The sequence below is a fragment of the Piliocolobus tephrosceles genome, chromosome 4 (genome assembly GCF_002776525.5).
Source record: "Piliocolobus tephrosceles isolate RC106 chromosome 4, ASM277652v3, whole genome shotgun sequence".
Lineage (NCBI taxonomy): Eukaryota > Metazoa > Chordata > Mammalia > Primates > Cercopithecidae > Piliocolobus > Piliocolobus tephrosceles.
In genome coordinates this window covers 41,744,786-41,767,581 of record NC_045437.1, presented here as the reverse complement: position 1 = coordinate 41,767,581, position 22,796 = coordinate 41,744,786, and the positions used below count along the sequence as shown (strand labels likewise).

General features: G+C 35.8%; 1 protein-coding gene across 9 annotated transcripts in view; it reads right to left on the bottom strand.

Moving 5' to 3' along the window:
• The window catches only part of GHR (growth hormone receptor), a 345,092-nt gene that overhangs the window by 8,468 nt on the left and 313,828 nt on the right, over nt 1–22,796 (bottom strand). For all 9 annotated transcript variants that reach the window (XM_023216564.2, XM_023216560.1, XM_031935400.1 and 6 more), the window contains 4 exons: nt 21,097–21,269; nt 16,350–16,528; nt 5,380–5,545; nt 2,940–3,030 (listed from right to left, as the gene is read on the bottom strand). In XM_023216564.2, coding sequence (XP_023072332.1) covers nt 2,940–3,030; nt 5,380–5,545; nt 16,350–16,528; nt 21,097–21,269 — 609 coding nt within the window. The remainder of the gene's footprint in view (nt 1–2,939; nt 3,031–5,379; nt 5,546–16,349; nt 16,529–21,096; nt 21,270–22,796) is intronic.

Below are 22,796 nucleotides of genomic sequence, written 5' to 3'. Positions count from 1 at the left end.
TGCTTATCAGCTTAAGAAGATTTTGGGCTGAGACGATGGGGTTTTCTCATCTTGCTCCGCCCCCCCTCAATTATTTCTTTCCTCAATTGGTAACAGCTCAAAGGCTGGGTGGGTTGTGTGGTAGGAACCAGTATAGCCTGACTTGAAACTAAGTTTGCGATTTTGTATCAGATACAAATAAAATTATAAATTTTGCTACAGTTGACTCAGTTAACTGGATTAAAGCAGGGTAAAGTGGGTTGGATAATGAATTGTGGACTCACAAAATTTCAAAGGCATGTAGGACCTGAAGCCACTTTACAGCCCTACAGTTCTAGGAAGAATCTCATTCTTTGCAGTATCAATTTAATTGTTGGAACTACATGTTCTGTCCATACTTGCTGACAAATATTTGCTACTATTTACCACTTTCAGTAGAACATGCAAATTTAGACAATGATAAGGGTTTTTATTGGGCAAATGAAAAAAAAGTTAATTCTTTCCTACAGAAAATTCAATTCAGTGCAGGACAATTGGGAGAACAATAAAGATTTCAAATCAATTGTAGAATCTGGTGATTTTGATTAACCATTATAGTTAAGAATTTCATTATTTATAAAAAGCACTCTATTAGAAGTAATATGTTTTCTTGAAAATCCTACTTTTTGAGAGGATAATTTTTTCTTCCTAATATTGTTAGCTAATATAACTAAACAACATAACAAATAGACTTGGCCTTCACAATGGCTAGAAATTCACAACTAATACTAAGAGCTAATTACTTTATATACGTCATGAATTTATCTACTGAAGTTATTTATAAATTTCCCCAGCAGATATATAGATTAATAAACTGAAATTAATTAACAGAATAATTTGGTTCTTTTTTTGTTGGCATTACTTAAATACACAAATTAAAATTCTAAAAATATATTTATTTATTTTCCTGAAAAACCAGAAAATTGTGTTGTGATTTATGATGGCTGCTTTTTTGGAAAATAGAAATGTTGCCAGAAAGTTAGGTGCAAAATGGAATTCTGCAGAATGAATTTTACTTTCCCATTGGTTTATATTATAAAATTGGACATAAAACTCTACTGAAAATAACCCTTTCTGCATTCAGTTAGACTTTTAGCATGCTTGACACTCGAGAAACTCTCGTGTCCCAATAATTCTTCTTCCTAAGAAAATTCTATTTTGAAGTTTACAAATGCTATATTACCTTACAAAACAAATTAAATATTTTAAAATATATTCACATAGATCTCATTTTGATTTATAGATGCCTTTTGGCTTCAGCTGGAGAACCTATTTTCAATTCTAGGTAAGGGGACCAACTACCTTGGTTACCTGGAACTGAGGGATTTCCTGGCACACAGGACTTGCATTGCTAAAAACCAGGAGAGCTCTAGGCAACCTGGGAGTGTTAGTCATCTTAGTTCTAGGAGAAGAAGCAAGGTTAACCATTGGGACATTAAAAATACCTTAAATGGGGCCAGGCGCAGTAACTCATGCCTGTAATCCCAGCACTTTGGAAGGCTGAGGCGGGCGGGTAACCTGAGGTCAGGAGTTCGAGACCAGTCTGACCAACATGGCGAAAGTGTATCTAAAAATACAAAATTAGCTGGGCGTGGTGGCGCATGCCTGTAATCCCAGCTACTCGGGAGGTGAGGCAGGAGAATCGCTTGAACCTGGGAGGTGGAGGTTGCAGTGAGCTGAGATTGGGCTACTACACTCTCCAGACTGCAGCCTGGGTGACAGAGCAAGACTCCATCTCAAAAAAACAAAACAAAGCAAAGCAAAACAAACAAAGAAAAAAAACAACAAACAAACAAACAAAACAACCTTAAATGTAGGACACTGGCAATAAGTACCAATCATTTTTCCCATATTTTGTTTAAAAAAATTTCCTGTAGTGTGTAGTGAGTTTCTATCAGGAGAAAAACAGAATAATATAAATAACATATATCATAGCTCAAGGAAAATTTAAAGATTATATAACCCATACCCTCATATTAACCATAAGAAAATGGAGGCTTGGAGAGATTCTGGGACTCAAACAAGGTCAAACAGCAATGACAAAATGATAACTGGAACTCAAGACTTTTGATTCCAAGAGAAAGTGGAATGAAATCTCTTTACACTTATAAAGAATTTTAGCTGTGTTTATAAATGCAGGTGAAACACAAAATCATAAATATCCAAATAATTTAAATTAAACCTGAATTTACTTGAAATCACCATCATATGAAGTCTAAAAAATGTTTTATTAGACTTAACTATCTACCTGGGTAGTTTGCCACTTAAATTTTGCCTGTGTATTGAGGTCAGGAGTTCAAGACTAGCCTGGCCAACATGGCAAAACTCTGTCCCTACCAAAAACACACAAAAATTAGCTGGGCATAGTGGTGGGTGCCTGTAATCCCAGCTACTCGGGAGGCTGAGGCAGGAGAATCACTTGAATCTGGGGGGCAGCGGCTGCAGTGAGCCAAGATCGTGCCATTGCACTCCAGCCTGGGCAACAGAGTGAGACTCCATCTCAAGGAAAAAAAAAAAAAAAGTCTGTATATAAGGACTGTATCAGACTCAGCCAAAGGCTCAGTGATACTTTACTTTGAAGTTCTGGAATGAATGGGTAAGCTTGTTGAGGACTTCAGGGGAAGACCTAGCTCTTGGATAAAGAGGTACACATCACAAGGTATGCATAGTCACCAGCCTAAGCCTCTTAATGTCCTGTACAAGTCTCTAGATAGAATCTAAACCTCTAAGTTGTCTATGATAAATACAACAAATTGAGTTTTATATAAATGGTAAACATATAACTGGAGATAAAAGTTTACTAGGTTAAGTAAAATTTCCACTCATAATTTGACAAAGAAAATATCAAATAACAGATAGAAACACATATGGAAATCTAAACAACTGGCAAAAAATACCAAAGAATACTACCTCACACCTACCTTTGCTGTTTAGAAAATAAGAATACAAATAGCATCACTGTTAGCCCAAATATTCCAAAGATAATAATTAAGAGCCATGGAAAGTAGAAATCTGAAACACACAATAATATTTCGCTCTCAGAATTACGAATAGTTGAAGCATAGTTTACATTTCCCTTTCTCTTTTCACAAAAAATTCATAGTTTGTATTCATCTAATAAAGTCAGTGATTTCTCTTGATAACCACTGAAACAGAATGCAATGACTTAGTTTTTTTCTGTTTTATGAACATCTCTGTCCACTTTTTAAATCTCCTCACATTAAAAAAACTTCAAAATAAAGAAACACCATATAGTTCAAAATCAGTGTGTTTTATGAAAACAAACAATCTGCTTTAAGCATATTATATGTCAAGGGAGTATCATAAAGGTTTCAGCTCTAGGAAAAAAGTGTTGCTTATTAACACACTCCCTAAATAATGCCCACTTGGTTTCTTTTCTACTTTTTTTTAAGTGTGGTGATTATCATAGCCTCCAGATTGAAGATTTATCAAAAAGATGAAGGCAGAGTTTTTACTGATAAATCATGACAGAAACTTCTTAGACACAAAGAACATATATTTCACAGCTAAATTATTAAAATATAATAAATACATATCATGTATATTATATACATAAAATTGACAGAAAGATCACTACTGAGCTCCCATCTTCAGGTTTTAGTATACTTTGTATGAGACTTGGGGAAACCTGTTTGTAAAACTTCTATTTCATTCCTTAAGATTGAGTACCTGCCAGCTACTTTGCAGTTGGTTCCCAGTATTCTTACCACAGAGGCAGAGGCTAACCACTTTTTCATAAAAATGACAGATGAAATTTATCTTAACATTGCCATTTATTTATTTATTTATTTATTTTTTGAGACGGAGTCTCGCTCTGTCGCCCAGGCTGGAGCGCAGTGGCCGGATCTCGGCTCACTGCAAGCTCCGCCTCCCGGGTTTACTCCATTCTCCTGCCTCAGCCTCCGGAGTAGCTGGGACTACAGGTACCCGCCACCTCGCCCGGCTAGTCTTTTGTATTTTTTTTAGTAGAGACAGGGTTTCACCGTGTTAGCCAGGATGGTCTGGATCTCTTGACCTCGTGATCGGCCCGTCTCGGCCTCCCAAAGTGCTGGGATTACAGGCTTGAGCCACTGTGCCTGGCCAACATTGCCATTTAAAATGTAGGCCTTTATGCTGAAATAGTCTTTTCTTATTTAATAAGTTATTAAAATCCCCTAGGGAGATAATATAAGCATTTTAAAGAATTGGTGGGGGAGAAAAAATCATTTTTTGTCTTGTAGTGTCTACAATTTCATATCAGTGACATATTCAGGAAAATAACATAAAGTTAGAGTTTCTTTTTTTGTTAGTAACAGAGGAAAAGTCAGCTTAAAAAATATATGTTAAGTGAATTAAATGCCACTACACTAAGCTTAAGGGTGTATAGCTATCATACTTTTAAGACCAGAATTGCATTACATCAAATAGTTTGGAAACAAGAAGTCAGTTAACTAGAGTTTAGAGTTTAGAGAAAATGGTGCTACAGAAATTTTCATCCTAGTGCTATTTAGTATCATGAGATTCTACCTGTATAGTAAATGCAGAAATATAAATTTATTTTCTATGTAGCTTGTGGTTGTCTCATTAACAAACATATAGTCCTGTAAACTTCTGTTTTCAGTGAAGATGGAATAGAGCCAATTCCCATTTGAGAATTATAATACTCTATACTTTCTGCTCATTATTAATCAGTTTTCTTTATTTCTGTATCTAAAAGTTTTAATTCTTTTATTCTAAATTCATAGGTCCCATTTTTAAAAACTTTAATCATTGTTGTGATTCTCCTACACAGGGTTTTCAAATGTTCCATGTCTCCTTTGAGTATGACTGCCACCCTACTTATTAGCCTTTCCTCTAGGAAAAAGCCATACCTCCACTTTCTAAAACCCTATGCAGCTGCTGTTGACTACCTATGCCGACTCAATATTAGGTTTCCTCTTAGGTGCCACGTATCTATCCATCCATATAGAAACATACTTTCTTCCCTAATCATCAGAACAGCTTTTTTTCCTGATTATAAATTCAAAACAAACTTACTACAGAAAATTTTAGGAACATAAAAATATGTAAAGAAAAGAATCATCTGAATTGTACCATCTGGAGATTGCCACCGAATTCCTGTCTCTAAACTTCCACCTGTCCCCCGGACATTTCCTGAGTGAAAAATTTGGAAACTAAATCTTCCTTCTGCTTTTGCAATGAACAATATCTGTTACAGATACTGAGCTCAAGGTCTCTCACTGTGATATCTGATGCTAATATATTTTGATCTGGACAATACACTAACAGTGCAGGGTTGAATCAGCTGTTATATTGACAAAAGCCAGGTTAGCTGCTATTTTAATCTTTTATTTCTTTTACCTTCTTCACATGTAAATTGGTTCATCTGAGGAAGTGTTACATAGAGCACCTCACTGAACTCGCCATAATTTCCAGAGTTTCGTTGTTTGGATCTCACACGCACTTCATATTCCTTATCCACTTTCAAAGAGTACACTGGAACTGATGTTGACAATACAGGATCCATCTTTCAAGACAAAATATAAACGCATATTGGCTAAAGAATCAACAACTCAATGCAATAAACACTACAGGTATTCCCCCATTTGTATTCAGAATGGATTTTTATAAAGTAGGCAATATTTTAAAATGCATTGTGAGCATTTGCTATTTAAAGGAAGATTAAGGCAAATAATTATGTAAATAATCATTTTTTAAATGGATAATAGTTCACAAATTTAGTCTGGTATAAACCCAAATATATGATAGACTCACTTAAAGAAATGCAGCTACAATTGTGCATTAGTCTTCCAGATAGTTAATAAGATTAAAGCATATTAGAATTACTCTGAATGGCAGAACTATATGTCTACATATCTGGGATATTGCACATTTGTATGAAGGAAGAAATAAGAACAGAAAAACAAACATATTTCCACACCAAAATAAACTGTAGCCATAGCAAGTTGTATATCAGTGTTTGATGGAAATTCTGGGTAGTCATTCACATAATCACAGCATTGGAAAAGGTCCTAGAAAAATCATAATTGCCTTTATTGAATTTCCAAATACTTTTATTAAAAAGAACTACATATCTAATACACTTGTTCTGGAAGGCTTAAAGCCACCACAAAACAGTTTGCTATTTAAAATTTGCAAAGAAAAGTCACAGGAGTTCTTTGGTAAGAAATATCTAGGTCTCACAACCCTTAAGGTTAGGATATTCCTTTATGTTCTCAGGGAAGAGAAGAGTGAGATTGTTAGACTTTTAACACATATTGCTATCAAAGAGGTATACTCAACCAGTGATGCTATTTTCCTCCAAGTCAAATACTCAAAGCAGGTATTCAATGTGCTTTTTATATATATATATATGTATTTTGGTAGAACACCTTGTTGCTGTTTATAGAAAACTTTAAACACTCGGTTTTTCAACAGGATGGATTTTCACATAAATAAAATTCTCATAATTTGTTTTATTAAGTCAGCAGCTGGGCCTTCAGCTTCTAAAACAAGTTTTTCTTTTACCTCAATTAGTTTCTACTCACAAAGTATCTTTTTTTTGCCTCATGTGTATATGACAGGTTTTGTTTGTATTTTTTATAGGAACCTCTGAATATATGGGTTATTTGCATGCCTAAAATGCTTTCTTTAAGGCAGGACACTGAATACTGAACTTTATTATTTTTTCTTACTTTTTTTTTTTTAAAGCCTATGTTTTCATCCTCAAAGCCCTTATTTCTCTGTTACTGTCACCAATACAATTTCTTTAAAGATTTCACTAATAGAATCAAAAAAGGGCCCTCAGTGATTCAAGTTGTGGTCCTCTCTTCATATTCTCTCAACCCTCCACACCAGCCACACCAAACTCAGATTTTGAGTGGCTCCTACTTACGTGGCTCCTATCATACCTAACCCTGTCATCTGCTTGTGCAGGCAACTGTTTCTCATCCAAGTCTAAGTGCAAGTATTGAGGAGAGCTGATATTCTAAGTCTTTGCTGGTACTTTTCCCCACTCTGCTCTGCCAGATAATATACTTCTTCTATTATTAATTATATTTGATTGTGCAAATTTAGTTATACACAGCTTTCTATGTTACATTGTAAATTCCCCAAGATAACTCATTATTTTTCATTTCCAAAGCCCAGTACAATATCAGATATACAGTGGGTGCTCAAGATATGGCACAGATATCATGAATAATTCCATGCTGTCCATTAAGTCTTTAAAAAACTGTAAGTTATTGGTTTACTAGATAAATAGCTGTAAACAGCTACACGGTCATGCAAAATGTATTTACTAAAAAGGGTGGCTGGGTGCAGTGGCTCATGCCTATAATCCCAGCACTTTGGTAGGCTGAAGTTGGTGGATCACCTGAGGTCAGGAGTTCGAGACCAGTCTGGCCAACATGGTGAAACTCTGTGTCTACTAAAAATACAAAAATTAGCTGTATTAGCTGGGTATGGTGGCTTGTGCCTGTAATCCCAGCTACTCAGGAGTCTGAGGCATGAAAATCATTGAACTCTGGAGGTGGAGGTTGCAGTGAGCCGAGATTGGGCCACTGTACAGACAGAGCAAAATCCTGTCAAAAAAAAAATAAAAAATAAAAAAGCACACTGCACACTGCTAAGCAAATTCATATTGCCAAATGGTAACATGAATTCCTGATGCAAGCAACACACACTAGGTTTTCCCCCTTTACTTATAAACCTGTTTTCTGCTTATGATGCCTGTGCTCCATAACCAATTATATTGTTTGTTTCTTCAAGAGATATATAAATTATTATTGATAAGTCCCTGGTCTTTGTCCAAGACCTTTGCAAATTACCAAACTTATAAAATATCATGAATAAAAGTTATAAAGAAAAAGTTAACTGATCCCTTTGGTCTACCTAATCAGATTTAGCAGAGGTGCCACAAAAAGTGCAGCAAAGCCGTGTTGGGATACAGCCCTGAACGGTTGATTAACAAAGTTACATGCTCACAAGTACCTGGTGCAGGGTGGGAGTTTCAAAGTGGTGGCTCAGTGAGATGTAACTATATGCCATGGGCTTTTAGGGATGCCATGATGGTAATTGAATTGATGAATGCTAACATACTGATTAATATCTTTGTTTTTTTCTAGGTTGTTTAACTTTTTTGTTTCAGGACTCCTTTACACTCTTAAACATTTGAGAATCCTAAAGATTTTGGTTTAGTTGGGTTATACCTATCACTATTTACCATATTAGAAATTGAAATGGAAAAAATTTTAAATCCCAATTTTTAAAATGAAAATAATAAATTGATTTTGTTAAAATAATACATTTTCATAAAAATTATTGTGCTTTCCCAAACAACAAAAAATAGAGTGAGAAGAGTGACATTGTTTTACATTTTTGCAAATTTATTTAATATCAGACTTAAAGGAAGATGACTGTATTTTTATAACTGCTTCTGAATTAAATCTATTAGAACACCCTATTTTGGTTGATGTAAATGAATAAAACCTGGCCTCACACAGATAAATCATGAGGAAAAGGAGGAATATTTTAATAAACTTTTCACATAATTGTGAACATTTCTGTTTAACAATAGACTAAACTCAATTGATAGTTTCTTAAAGGTTAGTGGAAATATGAAACCTGAAACTCTACCAATGAACGTTTTGTTTAACAATAGACTAAACTCAATTGATTTCTGTTTAACAATAGACTAAACTCAATTGATAGTTTCTTAAATGTTAGTGGAAATATGAAACCTGAAACTCTACCAATGAACTTTTTGTACTTTGTTATATTAAAATTAACCATTCCTCACCAACAGACTTATCTTACAAGAACTGCTAAAGGGGGTTCTTTAGCTGAAAGAAAAGGAGGCTAATTAGTAACATAAAAACATATGAAAGTATAAAACTCACTGGTAAAAGTAAGCACACAGTCCAATTTAGAGTAGTCTAATATTTTCACGGTAATATGTAAATCACTTTTATTTTAGAATAAATGTTAAAAGATAAAATTATTAAAAATAACACTAGGTATAATAATTTGTTAAGAAATATGCAATATAAAAATATGTAAGTGTGACATTGAAAATTTAAAATATGTGTGTGTGTGTGGGAGGGTATGTGGAGTAAAAGTGTAGAGTTTTTTTTAATGCAAGAAAGTTAAATTGTTATCAGATTAAAATAGCCTATTATAGCCACACGTACACACAGAAACCTAGGAATACATTTAACAAAGGAGTTGAAATATCTTTATAAGTAGAACTATAAAACACTGATGAAAGAAAATGACAGCTAACGCAAATGGAAAAACATTTCATGCTTATGGATTAGAAGAATCAATATCATTAATATGACCATACTGCCCAAGCCAATCTACACATTCAATGTGATACCTATCAAATTATCAGTGCCATTTTTCACAGAATTAGAAAAAATAATTGTAAAATTCATATGGAAGCAAAAAACAGCTCAAATAGTCAAAGCAATCCTAACTAAAAAATAAACCCAGAGGCATCACATTACCTGACTTCAAATTATACTACAAGGCTACAGGAACCAAAACAGTATGGTACTTGTTAAAAAAGAAGACACATAGATCAATGGAACAGAATAGAGAACCCCAAAATAAAGCGTCATACCTACAACCAACTAATATTTGACAAAGTTGACAAAAACAAGAAATTAGGAAAACACTGTTTAATAAATGGTGCTGGGTAACTGGCTAGTTATATGCAGAAAATTGAAACTGGACCCCTTCCTTTCAACATGTACAAAAATCAGCTCAAGATGGATTAGAGGTTTAAATGCAAAACCCCAAACTACAAAAACCCGAGAAGAAAACCTAGGAAATACCATTCCAGACATAGGCCATAGCAAAGACTTCATGACAAAGATGCCAAAAACAATTGCAACAAAAACAAAAATTGACAAATGGGATCTAATTAAACTAAAGAGCTTCTGCACAGCAAAAGAAACAACAGAAAAAACAATCTATAGAATGGCTGAAAATATTTGCAAACTATACATCTGACAAAGGTCTAATATCCAGAATCTATAAAGAACTTAAATAAATCAACAAGCCCAAAAAAACAGTCTCATTAAAAAATGGACAAAAGGCATAAACAAACACTTTTCAAAAGAACACAAACATGGGCCAACAAGTGTATGAAAAAAATGCTCAACGTTACTCATAATTAGAGAGAGGCATATCAAAACCATAATGAGATACTACATCACAGCAGTCAGAATGGCTATTCTCAAAAAGTCAAAAAATAACAGATATTGGTGAGGTTGCAGAGAAAGGGAACACTTATACCCTGCTGGTAATAATGTAAATTAGTTCAGCCATTGTGGCAAGCAGTTTAGCAACCTCTCAAACAACTTAAAACAGAACTGTCATTTGACCCAGCAATCCCATTATTGGGTATATACCCGAAGGAATATAAACCATTCTACCCTAAAGACACATACACATGTATGTTCATCATAGCACTATTCACAATAGCAAAGACGTGGAATAAAGAAAATGGTAGACTGGATAAAGGAAATGTGGTATATGTACACCATGGAATACTACTCAGGCATAAAAAAGAACAAGATCATGTCCTCTGCAGTCACATGGATGGAGCTGGAGGCCATTATGCTAAACACACTAATACATGAACAGAAAAACAAACACCACATATTCTCACTTATTAATAGGAGCTAAACATTGAGAACACATGGACATGAAGAAGGAAACCATAGATACCAGGGTCTACTGGAGGGTAGAGGGTGGAAGGAAGGTGAAGACAAAAAAGCTGCCTTCTGGGTACTATGCTTATTACCTGGGTGATGAAATAATCTGTATGGTAAACCCCTGTGACATGCAATTTACCTATATAACAGATCTGCACATGTAACTCTGAACCTAAAATAATAGTTAAAAAATAAAACAAAAAATATCTTGAGACAAAAATGGAAACAACATACCAAACCTTAAGGGATGCAGCAAAAGTAGTTCGAAGAGCAATGGAATTTCATCGCAATAAATGCCTCCATCAGAAAACAAAGAAAGATCTCAAATTAATAACCTAATATTTTACCTGAAGAAACCAGAAAAAGAATAAACTAAGCATAAAGTTCATAGAAGGAAGGAAATAATAAAGATCAGAACAGAAATAAATGAAATAGAGAGTAGAAAATATTGAGATGGTTCCATGGTTTTGTTCTTGGTTCTAGTAATGTGATTATTATGTTTATGTATTTGTGTGTGATGAGCCATCCTTGCATCCCTGGGATAAATCCTACTTGATCATGGAGAATGATCCTTTTAATGTGCTTTTGAGTTAGCACATTAAAACAGTAGAAAAGACTAATGAAACAAGTTTTTCTGAAAAGATAAAATCAACCAATCTTTAGCTAGACTAAGTAATATAAAAAAAAAAAAAAAAAGAGAAGGCCCAAATTAAAAACAAAATCAGAAATGAAGGAGGAGACATTACAACCAATACCATAGAAATACAAATGTTCATAAGAGACCATTCTGAAAAATTATATGCATGAGAAATGAATAAATTCCTACACACAACAACCGACTAAAACTTTCTTGAAGAAATAGAAAATCTAAATAAACCAATAATAAGTAAGGAGATTGAATCAGTAGTAAAGTGTCTGTCATCAAAGATAAGCCCAGGACCTGACAGCTTCACTGGAAGCTTCACTGGAACACTAATCTTTTTTAAATTTTTCCAAAAAATAGAAGAAAAGGGGATACTTTCAAACTATTTCTTGATGCTAGCATTACCCTAATACCAAAACCATGAAAGGACACTACAAGAAAAGAAAATTATGGGCTAATATCTCTGATAAATACAGATGTAAAAATCTTAAACAAAATGCTAGGAAACTAACTTAAAAGCACATTAAAAGGACCATTCTCCATGATCAAGTAGGATTTATCCCAGGGATGCAAGAATGATTCATCACACACAAATACATAAACATAATACATCATATTACTAGAACCAAGAACAAAACCATGGAACCATCTCAGTAGATACAGAAGAAGCACTTGTCAAAATTCAATATCCTTTCATGATAAAAACCCTTAACAATTAGATATAGAAGGAATGTATTTCAACACAATAAAGGCCATATATAACAAACTGACATCAGAATAAACAGTGAAATGTGGAAACCTTTTCCTGTAAGACAAGAAACAAGACAAAGACGCCTACTCTTGCCACTTCTATTCAATGTAACTCCTCTATTCGACTCTACTCTACTCAATTCAAAATCCTAGTCAGAGCAATTAAGCAAGAGAGAGAAATAAAAGGCATCCAAAATTGGAAAGGAAAAAATTAAATTGTCCTTGCTTACAGATGACATGATTTTATATATAGAAAACCCTAAAGACTTCAACAAAAAATTGCTAGAACAGATAAACAAATTCAGTAAAGCTGCAGGATACAAAGTCAACATATAAAAATCAGTAATATTTCTATACACTAATAAGGAACAATCTGAGAAAGAAATAAAAAAATCCCATTCACAATAGCTATAAAAATAAAAATAAAATAAAATACCCAGAAATAAATTTAAACAAGGAGGTGAAAGATCTGTACACTGTAAACTGTAAAACATGAAGACAACACAAATAAATGAACAGATAGCCCATGTTCATGGATCAGAAGAACTAATATTGGTCAAATGTCCCTACTACCCAAAGCAATCTACAGACTCAATGCAATCCTTATCAAAATTCCTATGTCATTTTTCACAGAAATAGAAAAAGCAATTCTAAAATTTGTCTGCAACCACAGTAGACTATGAATAGCCAAAGCAATCTTGAACAAAAAGAAAAAGGTTGAAATCATCACTCTACCAACCTCAAAACATAATACAAAGCTATAATAATCAAAACAGCATGGTACTGGCGTTAAAATTACATAAACCGATGTAAAAGAATAAAGTAGTCAGAAATAAATCCACACATTCATAGTAAATTGATTTATCACAAAGGTGCTAAGAATACACAGTAAGGGAAGGATTCTGACTTTAAATGTTGTTGGGAAAATTGGACATCCATATGCAGAAGAATGAAATCATACCCTTATTTTATATCATATACAAAAATAAACTCAAAATCGATTAAAGACTTAAATGTAAAACCTGGAACTGTACAACTACTGGAAGAAAATATAGAGTAAAAGCTCCATGACATTGGTTTGGGCAATGATTTTTTGGATATGACTCCGTTGGGTAAGGCAACAAAAGTAGAAATAGATAAATGGGATTACATGAAACTAAAAGGCTTCTGCACTGCCAAGGAAACAATCAACAGAGTGAAGAGCCACTCTATGGAATGGGAGACAATATTTGAATACATCTGATAAGAGTTTAATATCTGAAATATATATGGAACTAAACCAATTCAATAGCAAGAAAATAAATAACCCAATTAAAAAACGGGCAAAGGACCTGAATATAAATTTTTAAAAAGAAGATATAGAAATGGCCAACAGGCATATGAAAAATGCTTGACATCTTTAATCATCAGGGAAATGTAAATTTAAACCACAATGAGCTATCAGCTCACAGAAGGCATAGAGTGCACAAAGATGTTAGGATGGCTACTTTCAAAAAAACAAGTGTTGGTGAGAATGTGGACAAAAGGGAACCCTTGCACACTATTGGTGGGAGTGTAAATTAGTATACCCTCTATGGAAAATAATAAGAAGCTTCCTCAAAAGATGAAAAATAGAACTACCATGTGATCCATTATATTATTCCACTACTAAGTATATATCCAAGGAAAATGAAATCAGTACATTGAAGAAATATCTGGGCTCCCATGTTCATTACTTATAACAGCCAAGAAATAGAATCAACCTATGTTCCATTAATGGATAAGTTGATAAAGAAAATATGGTGTATATATATACAATGGAATGCTATCAGCCTTATAAAAAGAAGGATATCCTGTCGCTTGTGACAACGTGGATGAACCTGGAGGATATTATATTAAGAGAAATGATCCAGAGACAGAAAAACAAATACCACATAATCTCACTTATATGCAGAATCTAAAAAAGTTGAACTCAGAAGTAGAGAGTTGAATGGTGGTTATTGGGGTGGTGGGTAGGGTGGAGAGTTGAGGAGATATTGATGAAAGAACTAACATTTTCAGTTAGTAGGAACGAGTTTAAGAAATCTATTGTACAAAATGGTGACTATAGTTAATGCCTATGTATTGTATTTTGAAAATCTCTAAGTGAGTAGATTTTAAGTGTTCTCAATATACACAAAAAAATGGTGTGTGTGGTAATGCATGTTACTTACTGTGATAGAACCATTCTACAATGTATTCATATTTCAAAAAAAGTTGTACACAATAAATACACAAAAAATTTTTTGATCATTAAAAAAATTCACCATTCTATCTACTACTTTGAATGGATCATTTCCCCATGCATGATTTAATTACATCATATATTAGTCATTTGGAAAATATTGGTTCACTGACTTGTATATTTTTCTAAATGTTTATATATTTTATTACACAATACAATTAAAAATCACTTTCATTAATATCACCATGAATCTCTTCAAGAAAAGTCTTCAAATATTAAAACACTATCAAGCTCACGGTTGGAGACACAAATTTTCCAAAAAGGCAAAATGAATTGCTTTGAAAAGTCAAATTTTTTCCATGGCAAAAAATACAGTCAGTTGTTTTTCTTGAAGCGACAAGCTCACCTCATTCTTTTTTGAGAAATGTTTGCCAATTCAAATATGAATAACCATCTGCCAGTTTATCAGTTGTTCTTCCAAGTAAAAATGGTGCTCCAAGCAATAAAAGCAACTAGTTCAGCTGGCAACTCAGTCATTTCAGCGCTTTTCTTCAAGATAAATACAATACCTCAGTATGCAGCAGACATGCTTAATGTGTAATTCCCATATGTCACACAGAATATTAATAAGCTATGTACTCAAAGGTCGAGATTTAGCAAAATTAACAATTTGTACAGCTTCATCAAGAATGTCATACGTGAAACTGGCTTTTTCCCCCTTCTTTACTGTCAGTGCATGATGATGGAGAATACAATGACTATTAGTAAAATTTGATCCTACTGCCTTGCTTCATGCTAAGGTGCCAGCAGTGTTTCCAGCATTGCTTTTGTGCCATTAAATTAAATTTCAGCATAGTGAATAAAATAACATTTTAGTGTATTGTGAAAATAGTACTGAACTCTCTGAAAGGGTCTCAGGGACCCTCAGGGGTCTGTGGTTCCCACTTTGAGAACCGCCACCTCAGGTATTTAGCACAGTGCCTTCTGCATAGTAGTTATTTCAGTACCTGTTGCTGAATAATGTTTGATTGTAGCTTGGATGTAGACAGTCTTGTTTGACTTAGCATCCAACCAGGCCTTTTATTTGTACCAAGTTACAGAACAGATATCTACATTAAAATGATTCAGAAAATAGAGCCCCAAAGTCCAGTATTGCAACTACTCAAAGTTTCTCCAAACTTAACTTTCCTCTAATGACAAAATTGGCATCTTTTTCAGTGGTTCACTGAATGTCCTGGTGTCTCAAAATTCTGGGAGTGATCTGTGCCAGGCTGCTGGGCATCACCTGATGAGTGGCCAGAAACTGCTTGGCTTGGCTGTGGCTGTGGCTGTGGTTAGACAGATTTAGAATTAGTTATATTGGGAGCAGCATGATACGCCCGTTTTTCCTCTTGTTATGTGCCATGTGAACTTTATCGAAGTGCTGAGTTCCATATGCTTCGTAAGGAAGAGAGGGATTCAGAGGTCAACCGGTACCATGCTCTCTAATTGCCTACGTAAGAATCTCAGCTTGATTCTTCTCTGAGGTATGTAACAAAACATCCTTCTGAAACCTCTAAGAGACAAGTTCCCTTCCTCTGTTTCCTGTAGACACGTATGAATTTGTTTTAATGGGAGTCTTTTGAGTAGCAGCAACTGAAATCATGGGAAAATATTTGACCACAGTCACTGTTGACTTTGATCACAAACTTTCCCATTTTTATCCACATCCCCAAAGACAGCTAAGTGGCCAGTCTATAATTTTACTCTAAAGTTAAACTGGACCTCAAAAATGAATAGAGAAATAGTTTTCCTTTCCTTCCACAGGCCTCCATATATACATAAGCATCTCCTGTCTTAACAGAATTTCAAGATAATATTTTACCGATTAACATGTTTTCTCAAATAAGAAATTATGGCGCATACAGCATGAACATGTGGTATTAGGTCAAAAGAAAGTCTAATGATAAATGAGAGAGAGGTTGATGAAATAGAAAGAAAAGTCAAAGTGTAAGGTGTAGTGACATCTTACCATTTTCCATTTAGTTTCATTTACTTCTTTGTATTGAAGTTCATACTCCAGAACCATCCATCCTTTCTGAATATCTGCATTGGGTGGTGCTTCCCATCTCACTTGAATATCTGCATGAATCCCAGTTAAACTGACGTTCAGTAAAGTCCAGTTGAGGGCAATGGGTGGATCTGGTTGCACTGTGCAATTCAACAGAGCATTAGTACACAGACAGACACAATTTATTATGAATGGAAGGCATTCTTCTCAGAAGACCAAATTACTTTCTACATTTTTGATCGTTCATACTCTTATTTCTTCCAATATTTTTCTTATTATAACTTTCACTTTATAAGAGAGTAACTTTTTTTAACTCAAGGGTGACTTGTTTTTAACTTTTAAATAAGCCCTTACAAAAATTCCTTTGGGAGCAAAAAATCTGATCACTAACTATTTTCAAGATCTGCCACGTTTTATATTTCTTTTTGCTCTGATATCATAAATGCATCAGGATTTTGGCAAATGAATTCATTTTCGCTTAAAACTGAAAAAACAGAGTCAGAAAAACTTACGGAATTTAGACATGGGGCTGCTGTGGAACTAGGGGTAGAGAAATCTTTTTTCTTGCAACTATGTATGGCCTGGGGGCAGGGACCTCATTTACCTCATTTCTGTGTTGTTCCCTGAAAGGCTCATCTTTGCCTCACTAATCCGTATTCCGTCAGCTGTACTTTCAAGATATAACAGAATCCAACCATGTCTCACCGCCTGCACCACTATAACCTGGTCCTAGCCATTATCCTTATTCACTCTTCTTCAATCTTCTCATACAGTCTTCCTGCACACTCTGCTAACGCTCCCTTGCTTTGTGGTCTTCCTAGCCACACGTGATGTTTTCTTCTGACATAAGAAGGAAGAAGGCATTATGCTAGTCTCATAAGTGGTGACGATTCAGTGTTTTCTGTCTTTTTCTTAACTGTCATATGAACAACTTGAAACACTGTTTTCCTCAGGTTCTATTGATATACTCTACAGTCCCAGGAAAATTTGTTGCATTCTGCTTATTAGGACCTCAAAGACCACAATTTCTCAGAGGCTGATGAAGAAAATACGGATTTCAAAGCCAGGAACTATGTCTAAATTTTTATTCTAGATAGTTCCTGGTAAATTATTGCTAGTTTTTCTGTCATATACAGAAGGCCACCTAGAGTGTTGCAAAGTGTGCATCCCTAGGGTTGACTGGAGATAACTCTACAGATACACACAGTGAGGTGCTCTTACTGACTGTCAAATCTGGTGGCCAAAGGAGGGAAGCTCTTGTGTGCACCCACGTGAAAACAGGCTTTATGGTGGAGGAGCATGCTGTTGCCCTCCGGAGTCGACACCACCTTTTTAAAAACAGGGAGAGTCAAAATTTGATGAATCATGACTACATTTTGAAAATTAAATTGGAAGGATATGCAAAATGGCCAAACTACATATGCCGATATAATGGCAGTAATTCCTCAACCTTCTGGATTTGTTGGAGATTCAGGAATCCTGATAATCAAAGCTTAACCCTTTAAAGTGACAAAACTATAAAACTGGTTTTAATGGAAGATTTTCTATAACTTATTACTTATGCTACATTTGAAAAATAGAGGATATGAGACAAGGTCCCTTTGGAAAAGGCTTGGTACCACCATTACAGGCATAATAATGACCTCTCCTTTACCTCTACACATACATCTACATGCTGTATTGACAACTCCTGTGAGATATTTTAAAAATATCTGAAACTTAATATATCCCCAAACAAACCCTTGCTCTTCCTCTCCAAAACCTGCTCTCCTTTCCTCTTTCCCATCTCTGTTAACGAGGACTCAATTCCTCTAGCTGCTCAGTACAAAAACAATGAACTCGTCCTTGGCTCATCTTTTCCTCACTAATCCATATTCCGTCAGCTGTATTTTCAAGATATAACAGAATCCAACCATGTCTCACCACCTGCACCACTATAACCTGGTCCTAGCCATTATCCTTTTTCATTCTTCTTGCTGCATTTGTCTCCCCACTGTACTCCTTTGGTCTTTGTCCCCCCTCCAGTCTATTCTCCATGCAATCCTCAAGTGAAATGACACAGTGATTATCCTAACACATTAGATCATATCACTCATGATCTAAAACCCTCCAAAGGCTTCCTACCTCACTCCAAGTGAAAGTCAAAGTCATTACAATGGTTGGGTAGATTTGACTGTCTTGTCTGTGGGATTTGGTCTCATACCAGTCTCCTCACTCACTCTGTGCCCACCTCACCGCCTGCCTGCTGTTCACTGAGTGAGGAAAAGCATGCTTCTACTTTGAGATCTTTCCTCTGGCTGTGCCCCTTTGCTGAAATGCCCTTCCCTGAGACACACACATTATTCTCCTCTCTAATCCTTCCTTATTCAAATGCCACTGACTCAGGGATGCCAATCCTGAAAACTCAATACTGCAACCTCTTCAACACTCCTATTCTCCTTTTCTATATTTCTCCATAGCATTGTCGCTTTCCGCCCTCACTGGGATTAGATCCCACCAGGGAAGACAGTTTCTATCCCCAGCATGGAGAACACTGACTGGCCTGAGAGAAGAACATAATAAATATTTGCTGAATGAATTGAATGACTGACAAATGTCTAACTAATACAGTATTTTAAATCCAAAGAACAGCCCTGTGAGGTAGTACCATACATTCATATTTTACGAGGAAGCTGAGGCTTATAATGATTGACAACTTTCTCAAGATCTATTAGGGTTACCTTAGTTCTTTGTTTTCTTTCACTCTCAGCACCTTCTCCCACAACTATTGTGCTAGTTGTAGCTGCCTGTCATAATCTTTTACCTTGATGATCTCAGTCTTTGAACCTCTTCTACCTTTAGTCCGTCCCACTCCAATCTATGTTTCACATTGCAACAAGATTAACTTCTCTGAGGCATTGATAATGAGACAGGTGGTACTGCAAAGTCTCAAGAGTAAAAGCATGGAGGCTGGAGGTTCAAATCCCAGCTCTACCTACTAGCTGTTTTACTTGAACTAGTCCTTCAAATGCCCTGCGCCTCAGTTTCATTATCTGTAAAGTGCGATTGTAAAAGATGGTTTTTATACCTGACATGTGGTAAGTCTTTTGTGACTGTTAGCTATTACTATTCTCAAGTCATTTCCCTATTTAAACATCCTCAAAGGTACCTTGTGACAGTTAAACTCCAAATTCCTTTTTGGGGCATGAACAACTACTGATGATTTCTCCAGCTGACTAGTAGGGCTTTCTAACTGCTCCTGAGTCCCCTGAACATGTGCTATTTGTTACTGTTGGAACTTAGTAGTTACTGAAAGGCAAGTCCACTGCAGTACCTGACAACACTCACTCACGCTTTTGACCACTGTGGGTAACCACTTTTTTAAAAATAGGGAGAGTCCAATTCCAGTTCAGAGGTAACTAAACTGTCACCATCTCTATGCAGGCCTTCCTCATCCCTCAGGCCTGTCAATCATTCACACATTTGGCCACCACCTTTGCATCTCTGCATTCCACGTATTTCCAGGCTAACACCTATCACACTGCACTGCAATTATCTGCGAACATGCCTGACTCCCTTCTTCGACTGTATCGTACTTATTCTATAACCACCACCACCAGAACAGTGCCTGACACATGACAGGTGTTCAGTGAAAGTCAGCCAGGTAAATGAGTAGGACTGGCCATATGCTATTGGCAGAGAACAGAGTTAGAATATGGGTTTTTTAACCCAGTATTCTTGCTACTATCCCATTCTGCTATCCCATTTAGTTTCAGTTCAACAGCTATACCATTGATGTTAAGGACACATACTAAATTGTCTTTGCAAAGCAATTGGGTTATTTTTACTGTTTGATACAGGTCTCTTAATCTTCTCCCTTAAAGTCAGCCGATTAGATTTTATTTGTTTCTGTCGTAACTTCTAGCCACATACTCCTATCTCTTCCAGTCAGCTTATGCCTAGAAAACCACATAAAAGAACAACACATTTGGGAGAAGCAACGAGGAATTCCTAGAAGCAACAAATTAGCTTTTGTGGATAGATTTTGAGGCACCAATTTCAGCTACTCAATGTCCTTCTTTGATTCTTTCTATTTTGCTGTTTATACTATTAAAGTATAACATGAATATTCTAATTATAGTTGTTTATTTGTTTTGTTTCCACCTGTTTGGATCTTTCACTTAGTTCACTGAGCTGATTGTCTCCAGTATTTGTTCTGAGGTCTTATAAACATGTCTCTAAAGTGACTGTGGCTGTTTTGTAAATGTAAAATTCCAGAATGATTATGCTTTGTGATAAAGAAAATCTAGGCTTTGATTATAGCAATGGTAGAGGTCAAAGGCCAATGTATTTCAGTGAATCTGAATATAAGCATCCTATCAAATAATTAGGAAGTAAGAAATTCTAAGAATATATTAAGTTTACCCTTTGCAGTGGAACATAACACAACACAGCTTCAAAGATATCCTAAAGGAAAAGACTCCACAAGGTTCCTATTCTTTTCTTCACAACATTTACTGCCAGGTTACTTTATGTTAAAGTCAACTTAAGTTCCCCCTGCCCTTTTCCTCTTGTTCACCAGTTGATCCCATCTCCTGTAAAATAGATCTCCATGTATCTATAGAACACTGTTACAAAGTCTTCCTACTTGATTATACTTGGACCTTGCAGGCTTCCCCATTTATTTAGTGTAAAACTATGTCAAATGAAACAAAAACCTGTGATTTACCTATTTCGTCAACAGAGAAACACTTTTCATCCACTGTACCACCATTGCTAGTTAGCTTGATACAATAAGGTATCCAGATGGAGGTAAATGATGAATTAAAGTAACAGCTGTTTTCCCCAGCAGAAACATAATCAGGGCATTCTTTCCATTCTTGAGTCCATTCTTGAATATTTCTAAAATGGAGGATTAAAAAAGATTAATTGTTCCAAAAATCATGTTGTAGCTGAAGTCCAAGTAAGGTGCTTGATAGTCTGATTCAATAAATTGGAACACGAATATTTTGTGAAGAGGTGTTTTAGCAACACCATTTCCAAGACATATCACATTGGTGGACAATATCATCAGTGTCTGAAGACTGCTACGAGGCCATTTGGTACTTCTGCCTGTGGTAAAACGTTCCGTTTATTGAATGTATATGCTATGTCTGGTCATAAATTGATTCCTATGGTAGGTACTTTATTATGCCCGTTCTATAGATGAAGGTTCTGAGACTTAGGGACATTTTTAAAATGTTCATTAAAACAGTACAGAGAATCACCCCCAACTAGAGATTCCCAGAGAACAGTGAAAGTTTAGACCTGGCTGTTTTCCCAGACTATGGTGAAAGAAACTGAGGAGACAAGTTGATGTGTGCTCCGGGCAGAGTGATGCACCAACACTGTGCAGATATAAAGATAAGTAAGATGCAGTCCCCTAATTTCAGGCTAAAATAAGACTCAAATTCCCATCTGAGTAGTTTTTTGGGCCTCTTATATTCATTACATTGATATTTAATGAGAATTGGTTATGTCTAAAACATAATGACAGACACTATGGGGGATTCATAGATGTCTAAGGAATTCCTCCTGCCTCAGAAGGAAAGAGCAAAAAATGGTATTACAAAGCAATGTGGGTAAGTGCTCATTAGTAGTGCTCTCTAGGGTCCTTAAAAGTTCAGAAGACGGAATGATTGCTGTGGCTCTTCATGGAAGGCTTTAAGGTGGAGGTGTGTTTTTAGCATTCTTGAAGGATGGGTAAAAGTTTAATAGATGACAATATGGCAAGGAAGGGAGGAAACTGAGAGGTCAGAGGGATTGAGGTAAGGAAGTATGGGCATGAGTGTGGTAAGGGAAGCAAAAGGCAATGGAATGACAGGAAAATTTTCTTAAATTAGAATTGCTACTTGGGTGAGGTAGTTCATTATCCCCTTGTTATTCACTAGCCTATTAACTGAGAAGATAATTTATAAGCCAAAGGGACATAAAACCACGTAATCTGTGGTTGTGGAAGATGAGGTAGGAATGGCCTGTGCAGCCAGAGGCTCCTGTGGCTCACAGGCCAGACTGTAGGGTTTGGGACCATCCCTCTGTGGGATGGGTGCTGGGCAGCAGTGGACAATGAGGACATTGCAGGCTGTAAGGAAGGCAGGACCTGGAAGGAAGGGATGCAAAGCTGGGAGAAGACGCCTATTTCCTTCTTATAGCTGTTTCTCAGGCTGGTCTGCTTGGCACCAGGAGAAAACTTGTGTAGTATCAGGGGGTACTTGAGACGACTGCTCCTCAGCTGTTGGAAGGAAATTGGGATTTAAATGGCAGAGACTCCAGGGGCTGAGATAGTGAATTGCTGCTTTGGTTGAGACTCTTAAAAGTTACATATGCTGGCTGGGTATGGTGGTTCATGCCTGTAATCCCAGCACTTTGGGAGGCTGAGGTAGGTGGATC